The sequence below is a fragment of the Lithobates pipiens genome, unplaced genomic scaffold (assembly GCF_037356315.1).
Source record: "Lithobates pipiens isolate NorthernLeopardFrog02 unplaced genomic scaffold, aLitPip1_a1.2 Scaffold_13, whole genome shotgun sequence".
Taxonomy (NCBI): domain Eukaryota; kingdom Metazoa; phylum Chordata; class Amphibia; order Anura; family Ranidae; genus Lithobates; species Lithobates pipiens.
The window spans coordinates 171,319,443-171,344,088 of record NW_027507718.1 but is presented as its reverse complement, the minus strand read 5'-3'; the positions used below and the strand labels follow the sequence as shown (position 1 = coordinate 171,344,088).

General features: G+C 42.7%; 1 protein-coding gene across 5 annotated transcripts in view; it reads left to right on the top strand.

Annotated features, from left to right (window-relative positions):
• Nucleotides 1-24,646, top strand: part of ATP8B3 (ATPase phospholipid transporting 8B3) — a 345,697-nt gene that overhangs the window by 132,145 nt on the left and 188,906 nt on the right. For all 5 annotated transcript variants that reach the window (XM_077475865.1, XM_077475864.1, XM_077475862.1 and 2 more), the window contains 7 exons: nucleotides 109-170; nucleotides 1,628-1,700; nucleotides 5,381-5,451; nucleotides 10,210-10,292; nucleotides 10,597-10,755; nucleotides 13,093-13,181; nucleotides 17,873-18,066. In XM_077475865.1, coding sequence (XP_077331991.1) covers nucleotides 109-170; nucleotides 1,628-1,700; nucleotides 5,381-5,451; nucleotides 10,210-10,292; nucleotides 10,597-10,755; nucleotides 13,093-13,181; nucleotides 17,873-18,066 — 731 coding nt within the window. The remainder of the gene's footprint in view (nucleotides 1-108; nucleotides 171-1,627; nucleotides 1,701-5,380; nucleotides 5,452-10,209; nucleotides 10,293-10,596; nucleotides 10,756-13,092; nucleotides 13,182-17,872; nucleotides 18,067-24,646) is intronic.

Sequence of the window (24,646 nt, the reverse complement as noted above, 5' to 3'; positions counted from 1 at the left end):
GTGCCTCAGTGTGAAAGTAGCTTTAGTTTGTTTCTTTTTACAAATTGCAAACTAGTTTGTAGATGTTTAAAAAAAGAAATTGTACAACAAATATTTTACTATTTGCAGGCCCGCCACAAAAGCGACAAAGAAATAAACAACCGGCCATGTGAGATACTTAAGGGAAAAAGGTAATTTTATTTTACTTTGCCAAAGAAAGAAGGTTAAATTTTATTTGTTCCTTAATATTTCCATTTTCTAAATGTATGTTAAAGTTTGGATTGAGATATATGCAAATGAAGGTAAAACTGTGGATTGTTAACTGATTCCTGCCCTCACAGGTCACACTGCAGCGCAATCGGTCACCCACTGTGACCACCGGACACAGCGAACGATAGATCAGTATACAGTACTAGGCCGTTGCCGGGACCATGTGATTGGATCACAGGGCCACTCACAGCCCATCTGTATCATGTGAATAGCTGCAGCCAATCACAGCTAATCACGATAGTACACTCTGAATGAATGGATTTCATTCAGAAAAATGGTTGTGATGGTTGAAATGAGTGATAATACTGTTATAATCATAGTGTGCAAAAATAAATCCTGATCACCTCACCAGAGTACGTTTCCTGATCACCTCGACGTACGTTTTGTTGTAATAACGTTGTCAGGAAGCGCTTTTGGTCTGAACGTTTGGTTCCCGTGATCCACGGGGTGGAACGCACGCCAATTCAAGCAGCGGAAGCGGCACAGCTAGGTTCCAATTCACCCGGTCTGATCCGTTCGTTCCCTCTAGTGCCGAGGTTATGGCACTTTTAAAGTAAGAGGTCATTTGGCTGTTTTTGTTTTTATGTTATTTTAAATAAAACATTATTATGCCATGGTCCGGTTCTCTCTATATTTTTTCTTGAGCAAACGTGGATTGAAATAATATCACTGGTACACCTAAGCAGAAGTTTCCCCATCAAGGTTGGCAGTTCCCTAAACCTGCTAAATCTTTACCTGACCTTACTTTTTAAATAAAGGGGTCAAGGTGAGTCGGTGAGTAGGCTACTTACCATAATTTCACTGGGTGCTGTGGTTATCCATTTTTCCGAAGCGGTGACGGGATACAGGATTTACACCTACTCCAGTTTTCACTATTTTCTATGGACAATTTGTTCATTTGTTTTATATGTTCACTTTTTTTGAGCTGAATATTTATATGTATCTAATGAATATTGCTGTATGTATTGAATAATAAGATACTTGCGGTATTAAGCACTAGAGCACTTTATTGTTACTATTTTATTGTAGCGCCCCCTTACCATTTCACAACCCACAATTCACAAAGTCAAGTTCCTTTGCACTTTTGAGGGGAGCAGCTTATAACTTATTCACATATTAGAAGTCCAAGCGCGAGGTATTCCAAATTATTTAGTTTTTTCTACTGTAGATGCTTTTAGCCTGTATGTAATGGGCCATTTCATTATCAAACGTTATATATTGTTTATGAGAAAATGTATTGATTGATATATATTTTTAGATTTTTAGAAAATGTGCACTGTTGAAGAATGAATTTTTAGATTTGTTGTTATGAAAAATAAAGTTTTAATGAATGAACCGGTATGACTAATTGATACATCTTGTTAATATATACTTGCAGTTTCTTCTGGGAGAAATGGAAAGACATTCAGGTTGGAGATATTATTCGGCTACATAAGGATGATTTTGTGCCTGTAAGTGTAAATTTGAAATATCCAGCAAGATCCTGCATATTAGAATATCAACTCTGAATCATTACTGAATCCTGAGTTCACTTAATTAATAAATCTCCTGTGAGTAGCCTTATTTTGTAACTGACATCTAAAAAAGGAGAGAGAAATATGTGGTCTGCTATTGCTGACTTCAATCTGAAAATACTTGTTTAAGGCTTGCCTCAGTCTTCGTTTCATTCTGAATCATTGACCTGAAAATAGCATGCTTTATGGAAAGTCAGAGTATTCGACCTACTGGTTTCTGTTTAGAGGCTCAGGTTTTAACAGCATACCAGCAAGAAAACTAGCATTTTCAAAAGGAAAGGACAACAATGGCAGCCTACATAATTCTTCTGTGACTGTTTTTATCTGTCTTAAATCTCAGTGCAATGATTGGTTAAGGTGATGTTTCTTTATTGGTATTGCTGGAACAACTCAATATTTCCAGGACATTGCAACGTTATAGTGTGCTATAACCATAATGAGGGTTTATCAATCATTGATATATGGTGGACTGATAAAGAATTCCAAATAAATAAATGAATTGATCAAATAAAAAAATGTATACAGTAAAACTTTGGTTTGAGAGTAACTTGGTTTGAGAGTGATTTGCAAGACAAGCAAAATTTGTCTTGCAAGTTTAGTAATATGGTTAAATTTAATGAAGGTACAACATTTAGCAAGTATGCAGTCATCTGGGGTAATACTGTCCACATAGACCATCCTTCACACCATCATCAACGTCATCCCTTCCACCCTACACTCCATGAGCACTTCAAGCCTTGCTTTCAAATCTCTCTACTGCAGGGTAGTCTTCCTGGTCATGATTGCATTATAAACTGAATGACTTATGAATAAATGTTTGTGGAACGAATCATCTGAGTTTTGATTATTTCTTATGGGGAAATTCGCTTTGATATACAAGTGCTTTGGATTACAAGCATGTTTTCAGAACGAATTATGCTCGCAAACCAAGGTTTTACTGTATTCTGTTTAGTGTTATTAAATCACTTGATCTTCTTCCAAACTGGCTGAATCCTGGACCAGGTCTAGAACATGTGGATCAAGCCACCGAGCCTGCAGTAGAGAGCTGGATAATTTATGGAGAACCTTTCTAGGGTCAAGTACCATTGAAATAACACCTTATAATGACACATGGAACTTTTAGAAGCATTATCCCATAATAAGTTCCAGGCATTGGAGGACTAAGGATAGTTCAATTCTGATTTCAAATCAAGCATGGGAAGAGGAGGAGGAGGTCAGAAGGAAATACTGTATGTAAGAGCCTAAATGAGAAAATTATTTTAAAATAAGGCCCTAAGCTAAGAAAAACCTCAATACCAGGGGTTGAAAACCTCAGCTATAGTGAAACTACAAATCCAATGAGTCATTGCAAAACTGTGATAGCCACAGGCATGTCTCCCAAAGATAGAGGCATTTTGGAATTTATAACTCTGCTTTATGCAGTAACAGTGAGGGAAAAAAGTATTTGATCCCCTGTTGATTTGTATGTTTGCCCACTGACAAAGAAATGATCGGTCTATAATTTTAATGGTAGGTTTATTTTAATAGAGAGAGACAGAATAACAAAAAAATATCCAGAAAAATGCATTTCAAAAAAGTTATAAATTGATTTGCATTTTAATAAGTGAAAAAAGTATTTGATCCCCTATCAATCAGTAAGATTTCTGGCTCCCATGTGTCTTCTATACAGGTAATGATCTGAGGTTAGGAGCACTCTCTTAAAGGGAGTGCTCCTAATCTCTGCTTGTTACCTGTATAAAAGACACTTGTTCACAGAAGCAATCAATCAATCAGATTGCAATCTCTCCACCATAGCCAAGACCAAAGAGCTGTCCAGGAATGTCAGTGACAAGATTATAGACCTATACAAGGCTGGAATGGGTACAAGACCATCGCCAAGCAGCTTGGTGAAAGGGTGACAACTGTTGGTGCGATTATTCGCAAATGGAAGAAACACAAAATAACTGTCAATCTCCCTCGGTCTGGCGCTCCATGCAAGAGCTCACCTAATGGAGTTTCAATGATCATGAGAATGGTGAGGAATCATCCAGAACTAAAATCTTTTCAATGATCTCAAGGCAGCTGGGACCATAGTCACCAAGAAAACAATTGCTAACACACTACGCCATGAAGGACTGAAACCGCAATGTCCCCCTGCTCAAGAAAACACATGTACAGGCCCATCTGAAGTTTGCTAATGAACATCTGAATTATTCAGAGGAGAGCTGGGTGAAAGTGTTATGGGGAGATGAGACCAAAATCAAGCTCTTTGGCATCAACTTAACTTGCTGTGTTTGGAGGAGGAATGTTGCCTATGACCCCAAGAACACCATTCCCACCGTAAAACATGGAGTTGGAAACATTATGCTTTGGGGGTGTTTTTCTGCTAAGGGGACAGGGCAACTGCACTGCATCAAAGGGACGATGGATGGGGCCTTGCACTGTCAAATCTTGGTTGAGAACCCCCTTCCCTCAGCCAGGACATTGAAAATGGGTATTCCAGCATGACAATGACCCAAAACACACTGCCAGGGCAACAAAGGAGTGTCTAAAGAAGAAGCACATTAAGGTCCTGGAGTGATCTAGCCAGTCTCCAGACCTTAATCCTATAGAAAATATGTGGAGGGAACTGAAGGTTTGAGTTACCAAACATCAACCTCGAAAACCTTAATGACTTGGAGAGGCTCTGCAAAGAGGAGTGGGACAAAATCCCTACTAAGATGTATACAAACCTGGTGGCCAACTACAATAAACGTTTGAGCTCTGCGATTGCCAACAAGAGTTTTGCCACCAAGTACTAAGTCATGTTTTGCGAACGGGTCAAATACTTATTTCACTCATTAAAATGCAAATCAATTTGTAACTTTTTATAAATGCGTTTTTTCTAGATTTTTTTTGCTGTTATTCTGTCTCTCACTGTTAAAATACACCTACCATTAATATTATAGACTGATAATTTCTTTGTCAGTGGGCAAATGTACGAAATCAGGTGATCAAATATTTTTTTCCTTCACTGCCGATTCAAACAAAAAAGCAGTACTACAAAGTTATACTGGAGAACAGACAGTGAGCATCATTTTCGAGCTGCAGGTGAGACCGGACAGACAGCCAGATTTTGATAATGTTTTGTTCGAATTTGGAAGGTGCGCTGTTGTATTAGATAACCTTAATAGAATATTCACAGTGAATTAGGAAAGCTTATATTACGTACCTTCAACTAAAAGCAATTGAAAGGTAGCTAACAGGGTTTAAATGAATAACAGAAAGAGGAATGGAGACGTGGGCATGGTGAGTTTCATTATCAATTGACGCCCTTCTATGCTGATGCAAGGGAAATTTTAAGTAAAAGAAAGGGGAGGGGTATAAAAAAATATAAACAGGACATGAATCCCCAAATCCTCTACTCTGTGCAACAAAAACTGTCTCTGCATTTAAGCCAAGGATGGCCATTTTAAAGCATTGGCCCAGCTGATGAGGTCGATATATCTTGCCAACATGATCTTCTGTACACAATACATTCCCCTTTTAAAACCCGCATCCAACTAGCGCGAACCCAGCCTTATACAGTATAATGCATTTTTGTTTAGCTGTGTAGTTGGTCTGTGAATTTTTCAAGTGAAGCTGCTTCATTTTTACAGGCAGATCTGCTTTTGCTGTACTCATCAGAACAGAATAGTCTGTGTTATGTGGAGACAGCGGATATAGATGGGTAAGGAATGAATTCAAGTTCACATTGGGTTTTAAGCAATTAAATATAACTGTCTGTCAATGGTACATACAGTGGTGTGAAAAAGTGTTTGCCCCCTTCCTCATTTCCTGTTCCTTTGCATGTTTGTCACACTTAAGTGTTTCGGAACATCAAACCAATTTAAACAATAGTCAAGGACAACACAAGTAAACACAAAATGCAATTTGTAAATGAAGGTGTTTATTATTAAAGGTGAAAAAAAATCCAAACCATCATGGCCCTGTGTGAAAAAGTGATTGCCCCCCTTGTTAAAACATACTATAACTGTGGTTGTCCACACCTGAGTTCAATTTCTCTAGCCACACCCAGGCCTGATTATTGCCACACCTGTTCACAATCAAGGCATCACTTAAATAGGAGCTGCTTGACACAGTAAGGTCCACCAGAAGATCCTTAAAAGCTACACATCATGCCGAGACCCAAAGAAATTCAGAAACAATTGAGAAAGAAAGTAATTGAGATCTATCAGTCTGGAAAGGGTTATAAAGCCATTTCCAAAGCTTTGGGAATCCAGCGAACCACAGTGAGAGCCATTATCCACAAATGGCGAAGACATGGAACAGTGGTGAACCTTCCCAGGAGTGGCCGGCCGCCCAAAATTACCCCAAGAGCGCAGCGACGACTCATCCAAGAGGTCACAAAAGACCCCACAACAACGTCCAAGGAACTGCAGGCCTCACTTGCCTCAGTTAAGGTCAGCGTTCATGCCTCCACCATCAGGAAAAGACTGGGCAAAAATGGCCTGCATGGCAGAGTTCCAAGGAGAAAACCACTGCTGAGCAAAAAGAACATCAAAGCTCGTCTCAATTTCTCCACAACACATCTTGATGATCCCCAAGACTTTTGGGACAACATTCTGTGGACCGATGAGACAAAAGTGGAACACTTTGGAAGGTGTGTGTCCAAGTATATCTGGCGTAGAAGGAACACTGCATTTCATAAAAAGAACATTATACCAACAGTAAAATATGGTGGTGGTAGTGTGATGGTCTGGGGCTGTTTTGCTGCTTCAGGACCTGGAAGACTTGCCGTGATAAAAGGAACTATGAATTCTGCTGTCTACCAAGAGATCCTGAAGGAGAATGTCCGACCATCTGTTCGTGTACTCAAGCTGAAACGAACTTGGGTTCTGCAGCAGGACAATGATCCTAAACACACCAGCAAGTCCACCACCGAATGGCTGAAGAAAAACTAAATGAAGACTTTGGAGTGGCCTAGCCAAAGTCCTGACCTGAATCCTATTTAGATGTTGTGGTATGACCTTAAAAAGGCCGTTCATGCTCGAAAACCCTCTAATGTAACTGAATTAGGACAATTCTGCAAAGATGAGTGGGCCAAAATTCCTCCAGGACGCTCTAAAAGCCTCATTGCACTTTATCGCAAACGCTTGGTTGCAGTTGTTGCTGCTAAGGGTGGCCCAACCAGTTATTAGGTTTAGGGGGCAATCACTTTTTCACACAGGGCCATGATGGTTTGGATTTTTTTTCACCTTTAATAATAAACACCTTCATTTACAAATTGCATTTTGTGTTTACTTGTGTTGTCCTTGACTATTGTTTAAATTGGTTTAATGTTCCGAAACACTTAAGTGTGACAAACATGCAAAGGAACAGGAAATGAGGAAGGGGGCAAACACTTTTTCACACCACTGTATATAATCCACAAAAGCACAAACACATGTTAAAAATATGTTAAGTACATATACATTTATCTCTTAAAGACAAGGCACCTGAAACTTTTGAAGCCTTGCAATAATAAAAAGGAATATTAAAATAAAGCATTTGCTTTTTAGAGAGGTCAGACAGGTAGGTTTACGTAACATTGAGTATAGTTGTGACAGCTGCATAAAGAAACCTAGCTTTTTCAACAAAATGCAAAACATTGCTTTATTGACATTGTAACCTCTAATTTCCATTGCAAATCTGCATATATTTCCATTGCACACTTGAAACCAAAGAGACTAGCACAGCAAAAATTACCGGAAAAAAAAAATGTTTGCTATGATAAAGACATGTTGTCCTATCAAACATAAATTAAACAATTCTACAGCTGATTGCAAAAGAAACAAAACACTTTCATTCTAGAATATGATTTGTAAATATGCAATAAGATATTGGAATATACAAATAGACATAGCAGTCTTTACAAATTCTGTACCACTTGTAAGCACAGGAGGCACATTAAATGAAAGAAACTGTCTCAAATTCTCCCTACTTATGCACTTAGAGTATTTATCGGTGCATACACAATTGTTCATTCATGGAAAATGATTTTTTTTCATTTATTATAAAAAAAGTGTAATGCCCCGTACACACGAGAGGAATTAAGTCTGACAGACCTCCAAAGGAGTTCCGCCGGAGTTCCGCTGGAGTTCCGACGGAGTTCTGGCGGACTTTTCGACCGAACGGACTTGACCACACACCATCACACCAAACTCCGACGGAGTCGAACGTGATGACGTACGACTGGATTCGACGTAGGAAGTTCATAGACAGTAGCCAATAGCTGCCCTAGCGTCGGTTTTAGTCCGTCGGAGTAGCACACAAACGAGCGGATTTTTCAAAGGGGACCGGGTCCGGCGGAGTTCCGTCGGGAAAATTTAAAGCATGCTTCATTTCTAAAGTCCGTCAGACTTTAGCTTCGCTAAAGTCCGTTGCAGCCCACACACGATCGGATAGTCCGCCGGACTCAGTCCGTCGGAGTTTGGATGTCGAAAAGTCCGCTCGTGTGTACGGGGCATAACAGTAGCAGGGAAAAGGATTTTTAAAAGGAAGTTTTATAGCCTGGCATGAAGAAAACAAATATTCTGTGAGTTAGAAATTCTTCATATACATGTGATAAAAATGAAGTTGAGAATATTTTTAGGTTTTAACATCATTAATAATGCTTGAAATATGATGCTTAAAGTGTAACCAAAAGGAAAACTTTTGTTTTTTGTTTTTGTTGCTGTCTATGTCCCCATTAGGGAGATCCATCCTCTCTATTTGTCCTGTTTACTTTTATCAGTAAAAGTAAAAGAAAATCCCAAATTTTGGGTTATTCCCAGAAAAATAATAGAAGGGAACTCTTCCAGTGGGGACACGAGTTCTGGTGATCTTATCACACACTGTGATTCCCTCACTTTGGAGTGATTTTCTCCTACCTCCTGTTTTGTCTATGGGATGGAAAGTGAAGGGAAATTTCCCTAATGAGACACAGATGACCAAAAAAAAAAAGAAACAGACAGAGGTTATCACTCTATCCAAAATGGAAAAGTCCTCTGTGAATTAATAATATTGTCCTTCAACACACCCCGTGCCTGATTGTTAAGCACTGTGATTATCCACCACCAAGCAAAATGCCTGCTCACCTCCATGTAACTAAAAAAACGGCTCGACTCATCAGAGCCTAGGTATAGACGTATAAAAAGTACAAGTATAAAAACACGTTATAGTGTATCATCTGGCTCACCACCTAGCTCAGTGCGACTCCGGTAAAACCTCACACAGCTCTACTCCTCCCCTAGATGCGTGTCGCCACGTTACTGGACTTCTGCAGTAGACTGACCTACTGAAGAAGCCCTATCATGTGGCAACACGTATCTAGAGGAGGAGTAGAGCTGTGTGAGGTTTTAACAGAGTTGCACTGAGCTTGGTGGTCATCAACCCTGTCCTCAGGGTCCACGAACAGGCCAGGTTTGCAAGATAACTGAAATACATTGTGTTCTGTTCAGCGATTGCAGTATTCTAGTCTACATCTCCTCACGGTAATACATAAAACCTGGTCTGTTAGTGGGCCCTGAGGACAGGGTTGATGACCACTGCTATATATGATCTGAGGATACCTGTAAGGATGGTATTCTATATTGTATTGAGAAAGAGAGGAGGATTGGAGCCATTTACTTGGGCTCTGATGAAAAAAGCTGTCTCTTTTTTTTGGAGGACCTGAGGATACCCGTGAGGACGGGAATACATGTTGCAGTTAGGAGGAGAGAAGGAGTGGATCCATTACCTGGGCTGTGATAAGACAAGCTGTTTTTTTACTTACACGGAGGTGAGCAGGCATTTTGCTTGGTGGTGGATAATGACGGTGTTTAACGATCAGGAACAGGGTGTATTGAAGGACAATATTATAAATTCACGGAGGACTTATTTTTGTGCATTATTTTTATCACATTATACATTGTGTTTGTATGTGACCACATGTTTTAAAACGTTTTTTGCTGCGCTACACTGATTTTTATTTTGTATTCATTATTAGAAGTGTTGTGAAATCATTTACACAGTGGTTGGCTGGTCAGCATCGCATTTACATTTATCTTTCTAATTCACGATTTTTGTGCTGATTGTTACAACCTTATTTCTAAGTGTTTACTTGTTGTATTTGTTATTGCTTTTACCATATATCAAGTCTATAAATTAGTAACTGATACACATGCTAGTCATGAGAGTGTAGGTCTATAAAAGCCTGTCATTTAAAACAAAAGGGGCACATTTATCATTTTAAATTTCATTTCATTTGAATGTTTTCACCCAAGAATCACATAACTTTTACACAGAATTCACGTTTCCAAATTCAATCTGACTAGAAAATGTGTGTATCTTGCATAAAATCTGTGTAATAAAATGTTTAAATTGTCAGGCCGATCTTAAAAAACAAAAAGACCGAATTTTTTTTAATTAACTGTGTTTTGTATTTGATTGGACTTAAAAAGCTTTGTATTTATTTTTGCTCTGTTAGAGAAACAAATCTAAAGTTTAAGCAAGCCTTGATGGTTACGCATCGTGAACTTTGCACAACAGAGGCACTGGCTGCATTCGATGGTAAGAATGCTATTGAAAAAAAAAAATGCAAACATTTTTGTGTATGATGTAAAGAAGAAAGCGAAGGGTTTATCACACTGTTATACTAGACAAACTGGCTCACACGCTAAAATACTGATTTACATATGCAAATTGTATGTAAATATGTTTATATATGTAAACTGCATATATGGCATTAGATTTTTCTTTCTTTCCCTGGCAACACTTACACTGTACAGTATTAGTTTAGTAATAGTAGTACAATATAATTTGGGAATTATGCATTTACCAGAATGGTTTTATATGTTTGCTGTAAACATTACAGGTAAAATCATCTGTGAAGAAGCCAACAGCAACATGCATTCCTTTACAGGAACACTGGAGTGGAATGGAGAGAAGTGTTCTTTGGACAATGACTGTATTCTTTTAAGGGGCTGTAAGATAAGGAATACTAAGTATTGCTTTGGACTAGTAATTTATGCAGGTACTTAAACATAACATTATTACTTTTTACATAACAAATGTTATTCTCAGTTCATTACGCTTGTTCAGAAATGTATTTTTACATCAATCTGACCTGTGGACAAAGGACAAGAATATTTGAGAAGTGCAGTAACGTCAAAGTCATTTTGTGAAAGTCATCAAAGTAAAGTCATTTCAGTCAATAGATGATTGCTGATTGATTTTATGGATTATTGTATTTTATACATTTCACTCAGTGCTGTGATGGTAAGGGTAAAATAAATGACCCAACTCACAGGTGTTGCTTCATAAAGAAAATACAAGTGGCTGTAGACCAGTTACACAAGGCTTTTTTGCGACCAGTGTTAAAGGTGATAATAAACCCTTACATACAGTATATGCATTAAAGTGAGTAGCCTCAGGGAATACATAGAAATGAAGTAAATCCTCCTGCATATGTTGTACCTGTTTATATGTAGCCCTCTCTTCTCTACAGCTATTCAATGTACAAAATATAGGCAGCATGGCAGAGGGTGGGCATCTGATGTCACACACTGCACAGCACAGAGAGGAGAGTTGAGTGTAATCTGTGACCCAAGTAGAGGGAATGGACACCCACGCCCCTCTCTCTTGGGTAAACATGCACATCTAAGGCTGTAAATCATCTTCTGTGTTCTGGAGGGGGTGCATGGCCATCTCCCAGGATTGCCTGGTGTCGGGATAGACTGTCAGAAGTGATTCATGCGGATAGCAGAGAAAGGAGAGAGCAGACAGGAAAACATAAATACTATAGACTGAGGCAAGTACACACTATAGAAGGATATGATTTGTTCATTTTCATTTTAGAGGTTTAGAGCCACTTAAAAAAATTTACAGAGACTGTATAACATTTCTGCATACATTTCTTTCATAACTAAAAATAACATATTCAAAAATGTTTACCTATTTTCTGCTTGCACGTGGCAAAATGAGCTAAGAAACACACACAACTTAACCGCTTCCTGACTGCCTCATGCCAATATACGTTGGCAGAAGGGCACATACAAGCAAAATCACATACCTGTATGTTGCTCTTTAAGAGGCAGCGGGGGCGCATGGGTCCCGCGGACTTGATCGCAGTGGGGATACCCGCGATCGCCTCGCGGAAAGGAAGAACAGGGAGATGCTATAGTAAACAAGCGTCTCCCCGTTCTGCCTAGCAACAAGTGACAATGATCTCTGCTCCCTGTGATTGGAGCAGCGATCAGTGATGTGCACAACATAGCCACGCCACCCAAAGTTAGCAACACGCCCCTAGGACACACTTAACCCTTACACTGCCACCTCCTGGTTAACCCCTTCACTGCCAGTGTCATTTACACAGGAATCAGTGCATTTGTATAGCACTGATTGCTGTATAAATGACAATGGTCCCAAAAATGTGTCAAAAATGTCCGATGTGTCTGCCATAATGTCACAGTCAAGATAAAAATCGCTGATCGCCGCCATTTAAAAAAAAAAAGATTAATAAAAATGCCATAAAACTATCCCCTATTTTGTAAACGCTATAACTTTTGCGCAAACCAATCAATAATCGCTTATTGCAATTTTTTTAACCAGAAATATGTAGAAGAATACGTATTGGCCTAAACAGGGGAAAAAATGTTTTTTATATATATTTTTGGCTATTTATTATAGCAAAAAGTTAAAAATAATGTGTTTTTTTTTTTCGAAATGGTCGCTCTTTTTTTGTTTACAGTGCAAAAAATAAAAACCGCAGGGGTGATCAAATACCACCAAAAGAAAGCTCTGTTTGTGGGAAAAAATGATATCAATTTTGTTTGGGAGCCACGTCGCACAACCGCGCAATTGTCAGTTAAAGCGACACAGTGCCTAATTACAAAAAGTGCTGTGGTCATGAAGGGGGTAAATTCTTCTGGGGCTGAAGTGGTAAAAGATTAAGAGGGGAGACTCATCCTTAAAAAGAATTAAAGTGATATGTGAAGCTAAATCATCTATATATATATATATATATATATATATATATATATATATATATATATATAATAATTTATCAGTAAATGGCTTTTCCTATAGTAGGGTTAAAACATTCACGGTCTTGCTTGCAATAGAGCAATGATAATATCATCCCTGTGTAGCAAGGTGCAGTCTATAATGCTGTCCTAGTTCACACATCTGTAAGATTGAAAGGAACACTGCTGTCAAACTATTGAGGCTGCCTTACTATGCAAAACAAAGCAGAGGAGTTCCAGCCAGCTTGCTGCACACACTGTAATGTAAAATAATGAAATAACTCATTTGTTTTTGCCGGTTGGTGAATCTAAAAGTGTAATAGTGATGGATTGTTTCTCTTCAAAAGGGGTTGACACCAAAATAATGAAGAACTGTGGAAAGGTTAATGTAAAGACAACAAAATTAGACATTATGATGAATTACCTTGTGGCCACTGTAAGTATATCATTTATATAGTGCCAGATTTTCATGTGATTCTGAAAATAGATATCTATTCCTTACCTGTCTTTACATTCCATCTACTGAATTAAACCTTAGAGAGGTTTTGAACTCTAAACTAAATCTAGCACTGTTCTTTCATGTCACAGACATGGATTATTGCTGATAATCAGATATAATTAAAAATAAAATAGGTTTTATATACCGGTATCATTTTATAAGCAATACATTCATGACTTTGCTTTCAAGACCGTTATGTGAAGTGCTTCTCTAATAATGAGCTGTAATTTTCCATGTACGATGCCCACGTACGCGTACATCCTAAAACCTGTAAAAGAAAAAAATATATTTTGGGCCAGTGCTATAGGCCATTCTCTTTAGTAATCTTCTCCCCAATTTTTAACCAAAGTGCTGCCAAATTATTAATCAATCAGTGTCCATACATTGAAAATATTATGCCCATGCGGTGAAGGACAGATCTACACACAATGGCATTTGTAACTAGCAAACTGTGAATGTACTGTATTAAACATGTGCATGCTTGGTTATCAGGGAATGTAAATGTTCAGTTACATAGTTGGTGAGGTTGAAAAAAGACACAAGTCCATAAAGTCCAACCTATGTGTGTGATTTTATGTCAGTATTACATTGTATATCCCTGTATGTTGTGGTCATTCGGGTGCTTATCTAATAGTTTCTTTGAAACTATCGATGCTCCCCACTGAGACCACCGCCTGTGGAAGGGAATTCCACATCCTTGCCGCTCTTACAGTAAAGAACCGTCTACTTAGTTTAAGGTTAAACCTCTTTTCATCTAATTTTAATGAGAGGCCACGTGTCTTGTTCAACTCCCGTCTGTGAAAAAGTTTTATCCCTATTGTGAGGTCACCAGTACAGTATTTATAAATTTAAATCATATCCCCTCTCAAGCGTCTCTTCTCCAGAGAGAATAAGTTCAGTGCTTGCAACCTTTCCTCATAACTAATATCCTTTAGACCCTTTATTAGCTTAGTTGCCCTTCTTTGTACTCCATTTCCAGTACATCCTTCCTGAGGACTGGTGCCCTGAACTGGACTAGGTGTGGCCGGGCCAGAGTCTTGTAGAGTGGGAGAATTATCGCTTTATCTCTGGAGTTGATCCCATTTTTAATGCATGCCAATATTCTGTTTGCTTTGTTAGCAGCAGCTTGGCATTGCATGCCATTGCTGAGCCTATCATCTACTAGGACTCCCAAGGTCCTTTTCCATCCTAGATTCCCCCAGAGGTTCTCTCCCCAGTGTATAGATTGCATTCATATTTTTGCCACCCAAATGCATTATTTTACATTTTTCTACATGAAACCTCATTTGTCATGTAGTTGCCCACCCAATTAATTTGTTCAGATCTTTTTGCTTAGCTTAGTATCATCCATAAATACAGAGATTGACCTGTTTACCCCATCCTCCAGGTCGTTTATGAACAAAAATAAATAGGATTGTTCCCAGCACAGAACCCTGGGGGACCCCACTACCCACCTCTGACCATTCCGAGTACTCCCCATTTATCACCACCCCCTGAACTCGCCCTTGTAGCCAGGTTTCATTCCATGTACTCACCTTCAATCCATGTACTCACCCTATGGTCCATGCCAACCCTTTTTTGTACAGTAAATGTTTATGGGAAACTGTGTCAAATGATTTAGCAAAATCCAGATACACCACACCTACGGGCCTTCCTTTATATAGATGGCAACTCACCTCCTCATAGAAGGTTAATAGATTGGTTTGGCAAGAACGATTCTTCATGAATCCATGCTAATTATTGCTAATGATACTGTTCTCATTACTAAAATCTTGTATATAGTACCTTATCATTCCCTCCAAGAGCTTGCATACTATTGATGTTAGGCTAATTGGTCTGTAATTCCCAGGGATGTATTTTGAGCCCTTTTTAAATATTGGTGCTACATTGGCTTTTCTCCAATCACCTGGGTACCATTCCAGTCAGTAGACTGTCAGTAAAAATTAGGAACAATGGTCTGGCAATTCCTTGACTGAGTTCCTTAAGTACCCTCGGATGCAAGCCATCTGGTCCCGGTGATTTATTAATGTTAAGTTTCCCAAGTCTAATTTTAATTCCGTCCTCTGTTAACCATGGAGGTGCTTCCTGTGATGTGTCATAAGGATAAACACTGCCGTTTTGGTTTCATTCCCTCGTGAAGACTGAGGAGAAGAATAAATTCAATACCTACGCCATCTCCCCATCCTTTGTAACCATATGTCCTTCCTCATTCTTTATGGGGCCAATATGGTCTGTCCTCCCTTTTTAACTATTTACATACTTTTGGGATTTTTTTTGCTCTCCTCCACTCTTTTGTGTTCTATCTTAGCCGTCCTAATTGGACCCTTACATTTCATGTTGCATTCTTTATAAGTCTGAATGCTGATGTTGATCTCTCAACCTTGTATTTTTTAAGGCATTCTTCTTTGCTTTTATATGCATTTTTACATTGGAGTTAAGCCATCCAGGACTTTTGTTTGCTCTTTTAAATGTATTACCCAATGGGATGCATTGGCTAATGCCCTTATTTAATATGCTCTTAAAGCAAACCCATCTATCCTCCATGTTACATAGTTAGTAAGGTTGAATAAAGACACCAGTCCAACCTGAGTGAGTGTCTACCCCTATTGCTGTAAATTGCACACTCACATTGGTCCCTACCCTCAAGGAGCCCACGATCTAAAGTCTCCATTCATATACTAGGGCCAATTTTGGACAGAAACCAATTAACCTACCTGCATGTCTTTGGAGTGTGGGAGGAAACCCAGGCAGGCACAGGGAGAACATACAAACTCCAGGCAGATAGTGTCATGGTTGGGATTTGAACCAGCAAACCTTTTTACTGCTAGGTGAGAGTGCTAACCACTATACCACTGTGCTGCCTATGTTCTTTGCTCCTAAGATTTTATCCAAAATTCATGCCTTCTAACAAGGTTTGTAGTTTAGAGAAGTTGGCTCTTTTGAAATTCATTGTCTTTGTATTCCCCTTATGTTTCCCATTTGTGTGATTTATACTGGAGCCAATTGACCAGTGATTGCTGTTTCCTAAATTGCCCCATATTTCCACATCTGTGATCAGGTTTGTATTGTTAGTAATCAGTAGATCCAGTAATGCTTTATTTCTAATTGGTGCGTCTACCTTCTGAGCCATGAAATTGTCCTGAAAGACATTTAGGAACTGAGTGAGTGTCAGTGAGATCCTCTTAACTAAAATTGGCCTTACAGGCATAGATTTATTTTGTTCAGCCTGTGTTATGCCCTGTGCACATGGTCGGAAATTCAGACGGAAAAGGTCCGATCAGATTATATTGTCGGAAAATCCAATCGTGTGTGGGCTCTATTGGACTTTTTCCGTCGGAAATTCCGCTGGAAAAAATTTGAGATCTAATTTTCAGACAAAAAAATTAGATCGGATTTTTACGATCGTTTGTAGAGAATTCCGATTGAACAAAGTGACACACATGTTCGGATTAAATTACCAGACAAAAGCTATTGGCTACTAGCCTCTATGTAGTCCTGTCGTACGCAACGGACGTCACCTCGTTCCGAACGTTCGGATTTTCCGACAACTTTGTCCGACCGTGTTTATGCAACAGTTTCGAACAAAATCTGTGGTGGGAATGTCCAACCATGTGTACAGGGCATTAAGCTGCAGTCACTGGCAGTTTGGCTGACAGCTTCCCACCTGGCTCTTTCCGACCTTTAGACTAAAATTTGGAAAACCGGGTGGTGCTGGCAAGAAATGGAAAAAATTGATCTGTGTATGATGTCATCACGCCCTGTACACTGTAACACCTGGTATATTGTCGAGTTTGGGATAGAGAAAAGAGAGGAGGGGTAGTGATATGAAGGTCAGTAGAACTGGTTGTTGTTGGCAAAGAATGGTCGCACCAAAGCACCCGAGTTAATTTGATCTGTGTTAACTTCTGTCCACTGCACTTTATAGAAAGTCTATGCATATATTATTCCTATGCATTAACCCCAGTTGACACATGATTAGCTACCTTTTTCTCTCCTCTGCACCCCTCTGCAACAATCATTTCCAGTTCAGATTTTTGGCTCACATTCCTGATAATCTCCTTAGCTACATTTTTTTTCCACACTGCCTTCTCTGCCTTTTCAGATGTTTGATTGTCAGCTGTTTTTTCTCTCTCCCCTTCCAATGTGCCTACTTTTCACATATTTAACACACAAGTTGCATTCCTTCCTTATATTCGTCTCTCTTCCGTCCAACACATGTTCAACCACCATTCTGCTTCCTTATTTTTCCTCTTTCCTCATAGTCCATGATTGGCCCCTGCTCTGCTCCTATATCCTATTACAACCGCCCCCCCCCCCCCCCCTTTATTATTAATGATCAGCTTACACTCAGTCCTTTCCCAAATTGTAGGACAATAACTTTCATCCTAAAGTATTAATGTTCACAGATTTATCAGATTTTGCCTATTTTTGTAGTGGGCCCATGGTTTCATTAACACAGAGGGCATCAGAAGTTTTACTTTATCACTGCCATCTATAGACCCGTCTTAAAGTTTTTTAGTCTTCCTATTATAAGAAGTGTCAGGAATAAATACACCGAATGTATTGTAAAACAAAACTTTATCACTTAGATTTGAAAATAAAATGAATCTTAATATTTTGTCTTATAGGTATTTGTGATTTTAATTGTATGCTCCATGTCACTAGCCATTGCATCAGGATTTTGGATTACATGGTTTCAAGAAAAGCACAGTTATATACCACCTCTACCTTCCAATGTAACCCCAGCTTACAGTGCATTCCTAAACTTCTGGAGTTATACTATACTGATGAGCACCATTGTGCCACTGTCAATGTATATCACGTAAGGAAACATGATTGTTACTAAAGAAAGAAATATACACATAAAATTGTTTACAGTGGTCTGTTATGATTGCTGTAATATGCACAAAAAAAAAAGCTTCTATGTATTCTATGCAAAGTCAGATGATTGAAAAATTTAAGGTATAAGGAAATATTTTAACATAATCTCTTTATCTACTAAGTAAACCAAGCCTAACATAATATATCTGCACACCACACATGCAGGCTCCTCTATGAAAACTTTTTTTAAATATAATAAAAAAGAATAGCAAAAATAAGAGTCATAATTAGGGTTCCGCAGTCCTAGTTATGAAGTTAACAATAACATTCGTATATATCAATGCAGTAGAGCATTCTTTATATTTCTTGTTTGCCACCTACACCCTTTCTAAGACTAGGTTAAATTAACGTATAACACGCACCTTAGATTTAAGAGGGAGGTTTCAGGAAAAAAAATCTTTTTTTTTTTTTTTTATAAACTACTTTGAAGCAAAATAATGGTCAGTGCCCATCTGCAACTTCAATGCAGCCTGATCTGTGCCCATCTGTAACTTCAATGCAGCCTGATCTGTGCCCATCTGCAGGTTCAATGCAGCCTGATCTGTGCCCATCTGCAGATCCAATGCAGCCTGATCTGTGCCCATCTGCAACCAGATCTATGCCCATCTGCAGCCTGATCTATGCCCATCTGCAGCCTGATCTATGCCCATCTGCAACCTGATCTGCACCCATCTGCAGTCCATCTCCCATAAATGCAACTGCCTGATTAATGCCCATCTGCAGCCTCACCAGCTCTCATCAATGCAGTGCAGGAAATCACTGAGCCATCATCTTGTGTTTACTCGGCTCTCAGTCGGCAGTCACATACTGTCACGTACCTGGTTGGAGAGCCCAAGCGTGCAGGGAGCGGCGCCTCGTAAGCCCCGGCTCGAGAGCCCCTGGAGATGGGAACAGGGATTCAGGAGTCCGGAGGGCACAAGTGCCAGACTGGTCAGCTGGTAGAAGAGACCGGAGCAGATGGTGGACCGGAGCGGAAGGTGCAACCAGCGCAGGATGCTGGACAGGAACTGCTGGACGGCTGGCACAGGCGAACAGGCAGGAGCTGCGGAAGTAGTAGTCGGTGCAGGTCCGTAGGCAGACTGGCAGAAGTAGTCAGGGACGAGCTGGGTCGGCAACAATCGGGCAGCAGAGGTACAAGGCAGAAGGCAGAAGCGTGGTCAATCAGGCAAAGGGTCGGAGGCAGGCGGCAAACAGGCAAAGTCCAGGAACAGGCCGGGTACAGAATCAGGAACACACACACAGGAACAGATAGCAGGAGTCACAGGAACGCTGCAGACGGGACAGCACAGAGGAGCAGGAGCAGGTCCCTTAAGTAGGCAACTGGGCGCCAAGAACGGTCGCACGGTACGTCTACGTACCCCCGCGGGTGACCGTGCTCCCGTTCGTGACCCCGCGTACCCGCGTACGCCCGTTCGGCTCGTCGCGCACCCGCGTGCGCCCGTTCGGCTCGTCGCGCACCCGCGTGCGCCCGCTCGTGTCAACGCGCACCCGCGTGCGCCTGTTGGGGACTATGTGCACTCGCGTGCGTTCGTTAGCGCCAACCCGCGTCCGAAGGCACCGACGATCCCCTCGTACAGGGAACCTGCGGGTAAGTCTTACTTGGGTGACCGGGGTGGTGGAACGACCGTGACATTGCCCCCCCCCAAGGGGCAACCTCCGGATGCCCAACTGTGCCATCTTATCCGGGTGAGTTCTTTTGAAGGCATGGATTAGTCTTTCAGCATGCAAGTTGGACTCCGGTTCCCATGAATTCTCCTCAGGGCCATATCCCCTCCATTTAACCAGAAACTGGGTCTGGTTACGTCTCCTCCTGCAATCCAAGATAGCCTCAACTTCAAACTCCAATTCCCCATCAATCATCACGGGTTCTGGGGGGTTGGTACTCCGGTCGGCAAAGGGGTCCGGAACCGCAGGCTTGAGCAATGAAACATGAAAAACCGGATGGATCCGGAATGACCCCGGGAGTTTCAGCTCAAAGGCTACTTCATTTAGTTTCCTCAGAATGGGGAATGGACCCACGAACTTCGGACCCAGCTTCCTGGAAGGGCAGGCCAACTTCAAGTTTAACGTAGACAGCCAGACCTGGTCCCCGACCTGGAGGTTAAGCTCGCCCCTTCTCTTCCTATCGAAGACTTCCTTATAGTGTTCCTGGGTTTTAGCCAGTGTTTCTTGAAGGATCCTGTTATTATTCCTGAAGAAGTTAAGGTCCTCCTGGACCGCCGGTACCGAACACTCAGGAAGATTACCGGGCAGAAAAAGTGGGTGGAAACCGAAGTTTGCAAAGAAGGGGGACTGCTTGGTGGCCGAATGGACGGAATTATTATAAGCAAATTCTGCTAAAGGTAGAAGCGATACCCAATCATCCTGGGAGAAGGAAGAGAAGCAACGCAGATACTGCTCCAGCGTTTGGTTGGTTCTCTCGGTCTGGCCGTTAGTTTGAGGGTGATAGGCCGAAGATAGACGAAGCTCTATTTTCAGGGCCCCACAGAGAGCCTTCCAAAACCTGGACGTGAATTGAACTCCCCTGTCAGAGGTGATGTCAGCAGGAATGCCGTGGAGCCTTACTACTTCTTTAATAAAAGTCCTGGCCATCTCTGTGGCCGATGGAGTCCCCTTCATGGGTAAGAAGTGAGCCATTTTAGTAAATCTGTCCACCACCACCAGAATCGAGGAAAAGTCTTCAGAGGGGGGCAGTTCCACGATAAAATCCATGGATATCATCTTCCACGGCCTATCCGGGATGGGTAATGGCCTCAGCAAGCCCCAAACCTTCGACTTACTCCCCTTATTCCTAATGCAGGTGGTACACGCTTCTACATATTCCCTGCAGTGTTTCTTCATCTGGGGCCACCAAAATGTGCGTTGAAGTAAGTCTGAGGTTTTGAATGCCCCAAAGTGACCGGCCAATGGGTGGTCGTGGCAGGAGCTGAGGACCGCAGTACGTAACTCCTGGGGGACAAAGATTCTATCCTGGTGCCAGAGAAGACCGTCCTTGGAAGTTAAAGAGGTGTCAGAAGATAGAGCCGGATCACAGGAGGCCTGTTTAATTCGGGACAAGAGATCTTCTTGGAGCAGGAGAAAGTTTCCTGGGGGAAGAATGGTGTCTGGCGTGGGAGATAACACTGGCTCATTGTACATCCGGGAAAGAGCATCGGGCTTCACGTTCTTCGACCCGGGCCTGTACGTGATATGGAACACGAACCTGGAAAAGAAAAGTGCCCACCGGGCCTGTCTTGGCTTCAGTCGCTTGGCAGATTTAAGATACTCCAGGTTCTTGTGGTCCGTATAAACCAGGATCGGGTGGGAAGCACCTTCAAGGAGGTAGCGCCATTCCTCCAACGCCGCCTTGATTGCCAGTAATTCCCGGTCCCCGACGTCGTAGTTCCGCTCAGCTTCTGAGAGTTTACGGGAGAAAAAGGCCACCGGGTACAAAAGTGACTTAGGCCCCTGTCTCTGGGATAATACCGCCCCAACGGCTACTTCCGAGGCATCTACCTCCAGGATATAGGGCAGCGTGGCGTCGGGGTGTCTCAGGATCGAAGCTGAAACAAATAGATTCTTCAGGGTTTCAAAGGCTTCTTGCGCCTTGGGAGTCCACAGGAATCTTAGACCCTGTTTGGTCAGCTCCGTGATGGGGGAGATAATGGATGAAAATCCTCTGATAAACTTTCTATAGAAATTGGCAAATCCCACGAACCGTTGGACCCCTTTCCGGTCCGAGGGAGCGGGCCAGTCTAGGATGGCTGAGACTTTCTGGGGGTCCATTTCTATTCCATTTACCGAAATGATCAAGCCCAAGAATTGAATGCTCTGTTGCTCGAAGACGCACTTCTCCGGTTTGGCGTACAGGCCATGGAGACGGAGACGAGCCAGGACAATCTTCACATGCTCCCGGTGTTCGACTAAGGAGGAAGAAAAGATTAGTATATCGTCAAGGTATATAACAACAAACAGGTCTAAGTACTCTCTGAAGACATCATTGACGAAATGCTGGAATGTAGCAGGGGCATTACAGAGTCCAAAGGGCATGACGAGATACTCATAATGCCCGAAGCGGGTACGAAAGGCGGTCTTCCACTCATCGCCTTTGCGGATACGGACCAGGTTGTAGGCGCCCCGCAGATCCAGCTTGGAGAACACCCTAGCCGACCCCAGTCTCTGGAACAATTCAGGCACCAACGGTAGAGGGTAGCGGTTTTTCACAGTAACCTTATTGAGTGCCCGGTAGTCTACACATGGTCGTAGGGAGTGGTCCTTCTTCTGGACAAAGAAAATCCCTGCACCTGCCGGGGAAGTGGAAGGTTGGATAAAGCCCTTCTTTAAATTATCATCCAGGTAGGTCTTTAAAGCTCCCAGCTCGGTCTCAGATAGGGGAAAGATTCTCCCGAAGGGAATCTCCGCTCCCGGAAGCAAGTCTATCGGGCAATCATATAGTCTGTGGGGAGGTAGAGTCTCTGCGCCCTTCTTACTAAAAACATCCAAAAATTGGTGATAGACTTCGGGCACTGCCAGTCGGGTCTCAGTGTCTGTCTCCAAGCAGAGCAGGGAAGGAGGGTCCGTCTTGATGGCTGGAAGGCAATACTGATGACAATAGGCAGATGGAAACTCGATCTTTCCAGTGAACCAGTTTATCAGGGGATTGTGGGCCTTCAACCAGGGTATGCCAAGAATTATGGGAAAGAGAGGAGACTCGATAATGTCCAGACACAGGTGCTCCTGGTGGTCCCCCGAGATGGTGACAAGAAGGGGAGATGTTTCCTGGGTTACAGGTCCGGATCTCAGAGAGGAACCGTCGGCCAAATAGATTGGAAGTTCCTTGGCCCTGGGCCGAAGGGGAATGTTGTTTCTCAGGGCGAAGGATAGGTCCATAAAACCGCTACAGGCCCCAGAGTCAATGATCGCGTTGACGCTGATAGTCTTGCCGGAGAACTGTAAAAGAAGAGGCACAGCCAGGTGAGAGATGGTATTGGTACTAGGTGGAGTAGGAGGAGAGGCGGGAGGTATAAGCAGGCACTTACGCGACTTGGCGGGGCAAGTGCGAACATAATGTCCAGATCCTCCGCAGTAGAGGCACAGGTTACCAGATCTTCGGCGTTGGCGCTCTTCGGGGGTCAGAGGTGAACGTAGTAATCCCAGCTGCATGGGTTCCGATAAATCCGGAGAAGAAGGACCAGGAAGAACCGGTGGATTGGCACTTGGAACCCGTGGCATCATCCAGACTGGGCGAGAGGTGGAAGAAGAGCGCTCCAGACGACGCTCTCTTAACCGCCTATCGATCTGGACAGAGAGGTCGATGAGCGCTTCCAGGGTCTCGGGAGTTCCTACACGGGCCAGTTCGTCCTTCAAAGCCTCCGAGAGTCCCATGCGGAACTGGTAGCGGAGAGCTGAGCTGTTCCACTCTGTGTCGGCGCTCCAGCGCCTGAACTCAGGCACATAGTCCTCTACTGGCCTGCGACCTTGCTGGAGTGCATGCAAAGCCGCTTCTGCGGTGGCTGCGAGCTGGGGGTCCTCATATAGACGAGACATGGCTTGGAAGAAGACATCTAAGGAGTCCAGAGAGGGGTCTTTTCGTTCAAGGAGGCGATGTGCCCAGGCCTGGGGTTCGTCGGTAAGCAAGGAGATAACGAACCCTACCTTCGTAGCCTCAAGAGAAAAGGTCCGGGGCTGAAGGGCGAAGAAGAGCTCACAGGAATTCCGGAAGGCCCTAAACTTATTCCGGTTACCGGAAAAACGGTCTGGTGTAGGGACCCTTGGCTCTGGTGGCAACATGACCACTGAAGGAGGACCTGGGGATCCGGAGGCAACTGGAGCTGCGGCAGATAGGGCTTGAACCCGTTCCTCCAAACGACCATAACCCTCTTGCAGGTTCTTCACGGCCTGGGTGAGGCCGGCTAGATGGTGGCACAGTTCATCCATCGGAGACGCTCCCTGCGAGGGCTCGGACATGGCTGTCCCGTACTGTCACGTACCTGGTTGGAGAGCCCAAGCGTGCAGGGAGCGGCGCCTCGTAAGCCCCGGCTCGAGAGCCCCTGGAGATGGGAACAGGGATTCAGGAGTCCGGAGGGCACAAGTGCCAGACTGGTCAGCTGGTAGAAGAGACCGGAGCAGATGGTGGACCGGAGCGGAAGGTGCAACCAGCGCAGGATGCTGGACAGGAACTGCTGGACGGCTGGCACAGGCGAACAGGCAGGAGCTGCGGAAGTATGAGTCGGTGCAGGTCCGTAGGCAGACTGGCAGAAGTAGTCAGGGACGAGCTGGGTCGGCAACAATCGGGCAGCAGAGGTACAAGGCAGAAGGCAGAAGCGTGGTCAATCAGGCAAAGGGTCGGAGGCAGGCGGCAAACAGGCAAAGTCCAGGAACAGGCCGGGTACAGAATCAGGAACACACACACAGGAACAGATAGCAGGAGTCACAGGAACGCTGCAGACGGGACAGCACAGAGGAGCAGGAGCAGGTCCCTTAAGTAGGCAACTGGGCGCCAAGAACGGTCGCACGGTACGTCTACGTACCCCCGCGGGTGA